This window comes from Cinclus cinclus, chromosome 5 (assembly GCF_963662255.1).
Source record: "Cinclus cinclus chromosome 5, bCinCin1.1, whole genome shotgun sequence".
Classification (NCBI taxonomy): domain Eukaryota; kingdom Metazoa; phylum Chordata; class Aves; order Passeriformes; family Cinclidae; genus Cinclus; species Cinclus cinclus.
The window spans coordinates 31,413,231-31,422,857 of record NC_085050.1 but is presented as its reverse complement, the minus strand read 5'-3'; the positions used below and the strand labels follow the sequence as shown (position 1 = coordinate 31,422,857).

Genomic DNA, 9,627 nt, shown 5'->3' with positions numbered 1-9,627 from the left:
GATTTGCTGATGAATTGAACACCAAATAAATGAAAAGTAGTTCCAAACTTGTAATATCAAAGATAGAAGTAAGTAAGATGCAAGTACGACTAAAAAGGAGCTGATTGTATTGAAAGCAGAATATGTAAAGGACTTAAATGAGGCAGAACGCTCAAGCCTGGAGATTTGGAGTGGAACCTGACTGTTTCTGCAGATCTTGAATGACAGGCTGTCACGATTTAAGAGCAGTATTCCCCAATTTAGCGTTCTAAGCCACGTACTGCTCACTCTCTCCTCCCTCCCCTTGGAAGTCTGGAGAGCATAACTGGAGGCACAAAAGGTAAAGACCATGGGTTGAGATAAAAACAATTCACTTGAAAAAACAATGAAGCAAAAACCAAACAGTAACCTGAACAATATTAATAACAAAGTGTACAAGAGAAGTGATCGATTCACATGTGAGTTGTTACCACATGGAACACGACCAGAAAGAACCCCTGCTCCCTGTGCTTGATGTGAGGTGATACAGAATAACCTCAGGGTCCTAGCCATGGCCCTCCTTGCTACTGCAAACATTAACCCTGTCCTGGCCAGAACCAGGACACAGGGAGAAATGAACAAGTTGCAGACAGTGACGCTTATATATATATATATATATATATACCTGAGATAAACAAACTATCCACTAATGAGCTCAGTTATGCTACATTCACTGTGGCTCAGTCAGGGCTTTTTACCATGGCAGGAATAAATTCAGACTGCGCTGCCTTGAGACTTAAGTGCATCTATCCCATAAGGTTTTGTCAGAACATATTTTATTCCAGTTTGTAAGCAAAAGTCCAGGAATATCCCAGTTTCAAAACTTTTACTTGGTGTTCTGTGTGCTCTCTCTGCCAGCTCATGCACTCCTTGATGTGCTAGGAAGACAAGGCAGGGATGAAATTCCTAGCTTTGTACCCTTGGTTGCTGTGGACCAGCAGCTGCCAATGTAAACTCGATAGTACAACTATAGTCGCTTGACGTACGATCCTGGGGCTCATGCGTATAAAGCAATTGGGATAACTTTCAGCCTGTGCTGTCCTTTTGGGCACTCCAAGCGCCACGCGACCTGTCATGTTCTGAGATGACAATGTTTGCCTTGTCCATAACACCAAGCATTCCAGCGTTCCCAAACTGCTGCTGGAGTGGCTTCTCTTCACCCGGGCAGACACCCCAGTGCTGAAAAACTAGGGCAAAGTTAACTATTCCCATTCGTGTGCCCCCAGCTGTCCGGCTTGTGCCACTGACACCCCCAACCGCTCTCCAAACTGCCTATGATGGTTGGGAAAATCTTTAAAACACGCGAGTTGTTGCTTCCATACAATTCCTTTCTGCGTCTACCCGGCATAGCGATAAAGACACGCTGGGTTGGGTTGCTCTCACTCCGCTCTCCTGTTAAGCCCTTCCTACGCACAGGTGCGTGAAGAGAGCCCTGCTGCTCCGGCAGGTGGGCTTCGTTTTTGCCCCTTAATATTAGATGGGATTCCAAGGGGAGGGGAGAGCCCACGCTTCGCTCGCCCGGCTCGCCGGCCGCAGCAGGGCGCAGGGCTGAGCGGGGCTGCTCTCGGCCCTTCCGCCGGCGCGGTGCTCCCCGCCCAGGGCCCTGCGTGCTCCGCGGGGTTTGTTTCGCTTAGCAACGCCTGCCGGGCCGCGGGCAGCTCCCGCCGGAGGCCGCCGGGCAGGGGCTCTCGCCGCAGCCTGCCATGAAGGCGGCGGCCCTGGGGGTGGGCGCTCTGCTCTCCAGGGTGGGCCGCGCCCCGCCGGCCCCCAGCCCGAGACCCCCGTCCGGCGGCGGCCGCACCGCGGGCAGGGCCGGCCGCGCCCCGCGCCCGGCGCCCAGAGCCACGGACAAGGAGCCCGGGGGGCTGACGGCGGCCAAGGGGCTGCTCATCACCCTGCCCGATATCGGGGAGGAGGCGGCGACCGAGGGCGACGAGGCGGCCGGCATCCCACGGCGACCCGCGTGAGTGAGCGCTCCGCAGACCCGGGGGTGGGGGGAGGTGTGCGCCCCTCACTCCTCTGGCTTCCTTCCACCGGGCCTATTCTGCCTCTGGGCGTCCTGAGGGGTAGCGAACATCTCCGTGGGCAGGGTTTTCCTTCCCCCGGCAGTATGCCAGAGGCAGGGAAGCGCGCCTTCGCGGGCAGGAGCTGTGTGCGGGACGGAGAGCTGGAAAACGCTCGGGGTTCCGCGTGGAACGGGACGGGAGTCAGAGCCCGGCCCCGCACGGCCGGAGGAAAATTGTCCCGTCCTCACCTCGGGATGCCCTGGGAGAGAAGCCGAGGTCCAGAGGGCGCGCAGGGGATGGCGAGCTTCAGTAGGTATCGCAAAGGTCCCTCACATAGGTGTGAGAGCTGTATTAAGTTCTGTCCCGAAGCTGCTACTGAGCATCAAAGCAGGCTTTTCAGTCACTACCTAGTGAGATTCTGAAGCGTCTATAACAGGAGTGATGCTTGGTTTGCGTGCTTCTGTGTTTAATTTTCAAATCTCACCTTGAAGCATTTAGAGTTTGCAACAGAGAAAAAAACCCTGCTAAATATTTTTGCTTCCACTCGGCCATATTTTGCTACAGCAAATGTATACTGGTTTCTTAACGTATTTAAAACTGAAGATCTTGTAAAAGCAAGCAACAGTTGCATTATTGAATTGGTGGAATTTTTCATACTATTGCAACAAAAAAGGAAGCTACCTTATATATTTTATGAACATCTATAATTGCTGCTTCTGTGGTACTAAACTGTGTTAATATTTCTTACTGACAATCAGAAGAAGTGTAATGTTTTGTTAGGTGATGATAGGAATGAATGTATATTTGAGCTTTTAACTCTTTAGGACTGAAATATCTTTTAGTACACTTAAATTGTCAGATTTTGGAATCTCTGCTTTAAGTTCTGTTTCCATGAAGCATAATATTTAAAGTAGGAGCACAAATCCTCCCTGATGTACTTCTTTTATTTCCCCCTACTGCAATCTAGAGCTTTTTGTTTTGTTTCAGAATATATTGTAAGCTCTTTCAGGCTTAAACTTTTACTGTATTTTGTGAACAGGGAGGTTAATCTGGTTTTATGGGTAGTGACAGAGTTCTGTTTATAAGATGTTTGGTGCTTTATAGAAAGAATGCCAGAAGAAATCGGTGTCAGGTCCCTGTAATTTCCTCTTAGCTGCTTCTTTTTTCAGTACCAAAAATAAAGCCAAGTAAAATATCAATGAGTTTATACTTAAAAAAACCCAAACAAACTGAATCCATTATTAAAACAAACTGTATTGGGATGAAGAATAAACCCTGTTATTTTAAAACTGATTGTGTTCAGCAAAATACTCATTTTGACTTGCTATTGAACCATTTCTAATTGATAGCACCTAATTATCCTCTAACTTATACTTTTGTATGCATGGTGGCATTTAAAATATTTTATTCATAGCAGTAAAGGTTATGCTGATAAGGCATTGTCTGTCTTCAAAACACCAAAACCTAACCAGAAAGAGGTAAAAGAAGGAATAAGATACATCACTTTGACAAGGAAAGTCTATACCTTCACATTAGCATTTTTTTAATTAGATGGTTTCACTTAAGCTTTTAGAAGAAGCATCTTAATTAAATATTTAAAGCCTTAGTATTCCTTGCTTAGAGTTGAGATTAGAATTTGTGAATTCCAGAATATATTATTGATTGTTATACACAGAAAGCCTTTGCTTACCAAATAAAGTTCCTTTATGACAAGTTTTATTGCTGTTTAAAATTATTTAAAAGACAACAATGGCCAGTGTATTTTTGCTGACAGCAATCTAACTATGACTAATTGGTTAATAAAGGAAAGGATCCATTTTATGTCTTAGTATTTTTTTCATAAGTATGGACAAGTTGATGGCAATGACAGTACATGGAGAGTGCAAAACAGTGAAAATCTGGCACTGATTTCTTTCTCTTTCCCAGATATGCTAAATTTTCTGATTTCCGCAACTACCAACAACTTGTGTATAGGGCTAAATGTTGGCAGTACTTTGTGAGATTTTGCATTTACTATTTATTTACATAGAAATTTCACATTCTTTTAACCAAATTGAAGGATTCATAATGAATAAATCTTTCTTTATAATGGAGGAAAAAAAACCCTAGTTTTTACTCTTATTTGAAAGGAAAATGTATTTTGCTGTAAAAGACCATGAGATTTCTTGAGTGGCTGAGAAGATACTTTATACTACACTTGCAACAATATGTTAAGGTCCCAAGGTACATAGATTCCTTTTAAAGAAACATTACTATTGCTACTGTAACATGTTGCAATAGGTTGGGTGATAACAACCCCTAAGTACTCTAAAGATAAATCGGGCAAAGCTTAAGTTATGTTGTTTAGGGGCTTGGTAATATTTTGTGTAAACTAGTTTTACTGCTCCCTCTTTTCAGAATTGTTCTGACACATGGGGAAAAAAATGGTTGTGAACTTGGTATGAGAAGTGTAGCTTTATCTGTGATGTACAAATATAATTATCTGTTGTTATCTTTTATTTCTTGAGTCTCAAGCTTTGGGTTTCAAGATTATTAACTTTAAAAATGTGGATATAAGTAACCTGATGAGCTGCAGAAGAGAGTGGAAACTGTGTTTGTCTGTCTCCTGTTTTACCCACTAAAAGCAATAGATCTCTTTCACTCTGATGCATCCTAACCTAGATAGGGCATTGTAGTGTTGCTAAGCTGGTAATTTCCCTTATTGCACTGATCCAAGAGACTAACTATAATAATGTGGTGGTTTGCCAAGGTCTATTTTTACATTGAAATTATGTGTACAAGAGCTCAGAAGTAAATTTTAATTTCACATGGTACTACTACACATTCATCTACCTTCTCTAGATGGATGCGACTACAAATAATTACTAACATTTAGTAATATTTTATATAAAACTCAGTTTTTTGGAAATGGACTTCCAACAATGTTTTGGGTTGTAAGGAACCTTAAAGATCATCTAGTCCTAATCCCCCTGTGATGGGCAAGGGACACCTTCTGCTAGACCAGATTGCTCAAAGCTCTGTCCATCTTGGTCTTGAACACTCCCAGGGATGGGTCATCTACACCTTCTCTGGGCAACCTGTTCCAGTGTAAAGAATTTCTTCATACCATCTACTCTATACCTGCTCTCTTTCAGCTTAAAGACTTTCTCCCTTGTCCTACCACTACATATCTTCGTAAAAAGTCCCTCTCCAACTGTCCTGCTGGTCCCCTTTAGGTAATAGAAGCCTTCTCTAAGGCATCTCCTTTCCTTCTCCAGGCTGAACAATCCCTGCACTCTCAGCCTGTCCCCATAGGAGAGGTGTTCCAACTCTCTGATCATCTTCATGGCCTTCCTCTGAAATTGCTCCAAGAGGTTGACATCATTCCTAGTCTTGGTGTCCAAGAGCTAGGTGCAGTACAAGCTAATCAACTAGAGAATAAATATAAAAACAACAACAACAACAACAAAAAAAGAAGGCAACCCCCCAAAAAACTAACCCTGTAACCAAGTCCTTAAATTCTTCTTATATGCAGAGGACTTGTGTTGTTTGTTGGAAACTAAGATGATATGTTTACAACCAGGCATTTTATTTCTGATCTAGTGCTCAATAAACAGGATTATTAAGTCAACTATGAAAAGAAGGGCCTACAGTCTATGTTGTTACTCTTAACTGTCATGGAGTTCCTCTAAAATTTTCTTAGTTAGGTGACTATTTCTTTCTTTATTTTCTTTGTTCATTAATGTTGAGTTCAGCGTGCATTGTTTGTGGAGGTCACACTTTTAATTCAGGTTTAGGTCCATAATGGGAATTTTTTTTCTCCATCATTATTTTTGGAAATGATGAAAATTCTTGCATACTGCAGTAGTTTGGTGAAAATTTGTTGTCTTTTCAGTGTTCACGCCATTTCTGTCAGTTTTGACAAATGGAATAAATAAATGGGTAAAGGAATTGGAGGTTCCTTGTCTCACAAAATACTCAGGACTGAATCAGTCAGTCTTTTCTCACTGTTGCTGCAGTCTTGTTGGAAAAGTTTCCATATGGTGTGAATGTGTATTTGTGCATGTATGTATGCTGTATGTAAAACATAATGTTCACAAGTTGGCATGTGATAGATTTTACATCCTTACTCTGATGACTTCTGTCTCCTCAGTAGATGCTGTGTTTTGGATTCAGTATGAGAATGATGTTGATAACACACTGATGTTTGGTTGCTGCTAAGCAGTGCTTAGCCCAAGTCAAGGACTTTTCAGTGTCCCAGGCTCTGCCAGTGAGGAAGTGCACAAGAAGCTGTGAGGGAGCATGGCCAGGACAGCAGACTTGAACTGGCCAAAGGAATATTCCACACAGCTGGTGAGCAGTGGTATTGTGCAATTGCTTGGTTTATATTTGCATTTTATTTCTCTCTCTCTCTTTTTAGGAAGGGAGTTGAGGTTGTGGGATAAATAAAGCTTCATTACTTTGTTTTTCAGTAGTGCCTTTCTTCCAGTACACCACCAAGGAAGCCACACTATAGCAAAGATAGATGAAAACTTTGGGGTCCTCAAATCTGCTTGGCTACATCATATTTTAGCAATACGATGACACATCTTGACATCTCAAGCCAGGGTGTTTGTGGTTACAGGGGAAGGAGAAAAGTATTTAGTATGCCTGAATGTATGCAGACTAAGGCCTCCCCACAACTGCATTGCTTCACTCTGTGCTATAGAACTGTCACCACACAACATTTCAGATTATTTTTGGTTATTTGTTTTTTATATTCTGAGAGGATAAAGTTCTGTACCTGTTCTCAGTGATTATATGTGTAATTTTCTTCAGAGATCAATAAACAGAAGGGAAAGCATGTTCCAATCTCTATGATGTTATGCTGCTGAAAGAAGTCTGATTTAAAAAACCAAATATTTACTGGATTTCCAAATTTACATAAAAAGAATACACAGGGAAAGTCTTGTGGATAACTTCCAAGTGTTTTGTTAGGGTGCTACTCTGTCCCTGTCTGTTCAGACACTTGATCCTGCAGCAAGTAAATGCCTCCTATCAGATCCAAAGAAATAAAACACCTTTTCTAAGACACTAATTAACATTCTTTATTATTGTAGTTAATTAAGATGATAGTATTTTTCTCAATTTGATTAATAATTTATATTAAAAAGTCAGATTTACTTCTATAGTATCTTTTACTCAGAAATTGTTTATATTTCCTATAACCAAGAATTATACTTGCAGTTACATTTTTTACATCGAATCAAAATTACAAACAGATTTGAAATTATTTATATAAAATACTTTGTAAGCTCATGACATCCTGAATGAATTTCAAAATTATTAAGCCTTTAAAATTTGCAGAAGAATAATATCACCATATACAAACAACCCTGTCTTTAAAATTGGAGCAGTTTATTCTTACTTTGTTTTATAAGGATAGGAACAGAATCAGCACAGATATATTTCAGGATTCAATATGAACATGTCTAATAGGAGGCATTGCACTTAAGTGTATGTACTACAAATAGCTGCCTGAGATGCTGTATTGTATGCACACAGATTGAGATTGTATTAGAAATGATGACCTGCTTTTAGTGTTGTCAGTGATTTAAAAAAAAAAATAATTACATCCACTTCTTTATTATTTTTCTTCGCTCCAGATGCAATAACAAGTGAAAACCTTGACCCTAAGGGGAAGCAGGTGTTGGGTAGAAGAGGTGATTTTGAGTGCACCTAGCGAGCACTCTGTGCAGGAGGCTGCCACAGAGGACTGACAAACTGTCAATGGTGGTGCAGGCAAGCGCAGAGAAACCTTCATTCTTTCATTCAAATGCTACCTGCTTTTTGAATCAAGCGAGGCTTTTATGTTTATTTATTAATAGAATTTTAACAACATATTAAGAAAACTGGCATTGTGGCAAATTATGGTAATTTGGTCAGATCAAAAAATAGTCACCTGAAAAACTCACCAACAGTTCAACTGTATGAATGCTCCCAAGGTAGTTTGATCATCAAAGCATCGATAACCCATGCATAGCTTCAAAGACAGTAAGTGACATTTTTGTAAAAGGAAAGGGCCAATCAGGTGGTATGATTAAACAATAGCAGTGGAAAAACTCTCATTAAGATTTGTGTTTTCATGCTTCAGATATTATCAGTACTTCATTCATTGACCAACAACCAAATGACTGAAAGCACTGAAACAATTCTGTCAGTGCTTGTTAATAGAGATGAGAGCAAAATGAAAATTATCTCCAAGCCTGGGGTGACACGTACCAATGGAGATGTGCTATAATTTTTTGAGTGTATTTTTACTGACTGTCAAGCCTCTGGCATGTTCAGTAACAGTAATGATAAAGGTGTGTTGCTAGAAGCTAAGAAAGTCATCATTTACTGTATTACCTTTCAAGACAGGTTTTCTTTTCCCTTCACCTTAATAAGCCATGTCATTTCTAAACAAACAAGCCAAACATATTTTAGCTTCCTTAAAAATACTTTTCTGCACAAGGCTAGATTAATGTTCTGTTAAATTTCCTCATGATTCTATTTTATTTATTTATTTATTTATTTATTTCGGAGCTACTTTAGCTAAACTATTCCAGGGATACTTTTTCAAGATATGCCACAATGAGCCTGACTTTGAGAAAGCTGAGGCCTAGGGATTGTAAGCAGGGACAGGCATCATTGTCATCTACCTGGATTTTCTTTGTATTGCTGCAATAAGTGATTAAATGCTGAGCCAAACTGACTGCTTGCATGAGCTATAAAAGTCACTGGATATATCCCATAAAAGGTCCAGACTGCTGAAGAAAGAATTTGGTGCTGCTGTATTAACCAAGTGTAAGAATGCTCAGCCCTGGCACAGCTGTTACAGTGGTCCAGATAGTGCAACCTCCTCTGGGATCTCCAATGACATTTGCTACTGTCTGTTTTACCTGGCAGTTTGTGGTCACTGAAGTTGTTGCAGGAAAGTGAAAGCGTTCTTCCTAAAGATCCTCTCAATCTTGAAAAAGATGTGTTTTGTCAAGCAATAGAGGGAGAGCTTACCATGGCTGACTGCAACCAAGTTGAACACATGACCACCTGACCTAGAGGGAAAAGGATGTGTGCATTTCTTATGAATTTAGTATTTTCTGTGGTATAAATATTCAGCAACACTACTGTCATATGCATGCCTGGAATGCTGTACATTATCGATGTGGACAGTAGTCCTGTCATGTCTGTTTCTTGCTTGCTCCAAAGATGGAGCAGCATTAGCTGGTGAAAGTGTGGAATGACCATTTTGTGCAGTGACAGTTTTTCAGTGTTGTTTGCAGCAAAGTTTGTACATTCTACCCAGTGAAAAAGATACGGACCAGGAGCGTCGGTGCTCTTCCAAGAAAATGCTCTGACAGGGGCTACTGTGTTGAGAGTGACCCTTTACAGAGGAATACTGAGCAGGCTGGATTTGTGGAGTTACGGCTTCTGTTTACTTTAGCGCTTCAAAGAATAAGAGATAGACTTCCATGGTAGTTGTCCCAGAACACTTTCAGAAAAGTTGGTGTGTTTTCAAAATCTGTTTTTTTCCCACAGTTGTATTTCCACACTGACTTGTTCACCATTAAACTGTGCCACACCTACACTTCCAGGGTTGGTGATT

At 41.0% G+C, this 9,627-nt stretch overlaps 1 protein-coding gene across 1 annotated transcript in view; it reads left to right on the top strand.

The window, feature by feature from the left end:
- The first annotated feature begins 1,721 nt into the window (after window positions 1-1,721).
- Window positions 1,722-9,627, top strand: part of FAM149A (family with sequence similarity 149 member A) — a 28,621-nt gene continuing 20,715 nt past the window's right edge. Inside the window, exon 1 of the mRNA XM_062493550.1 lies at window positions 1,722-1,981. Within this exon, the coding sequence (XP_062349534.1) occupies window positions 1,722-1,981 (260 nt within the window). The remainder of the gene's footprint in view (window positions 1,982-9,627) is intronic.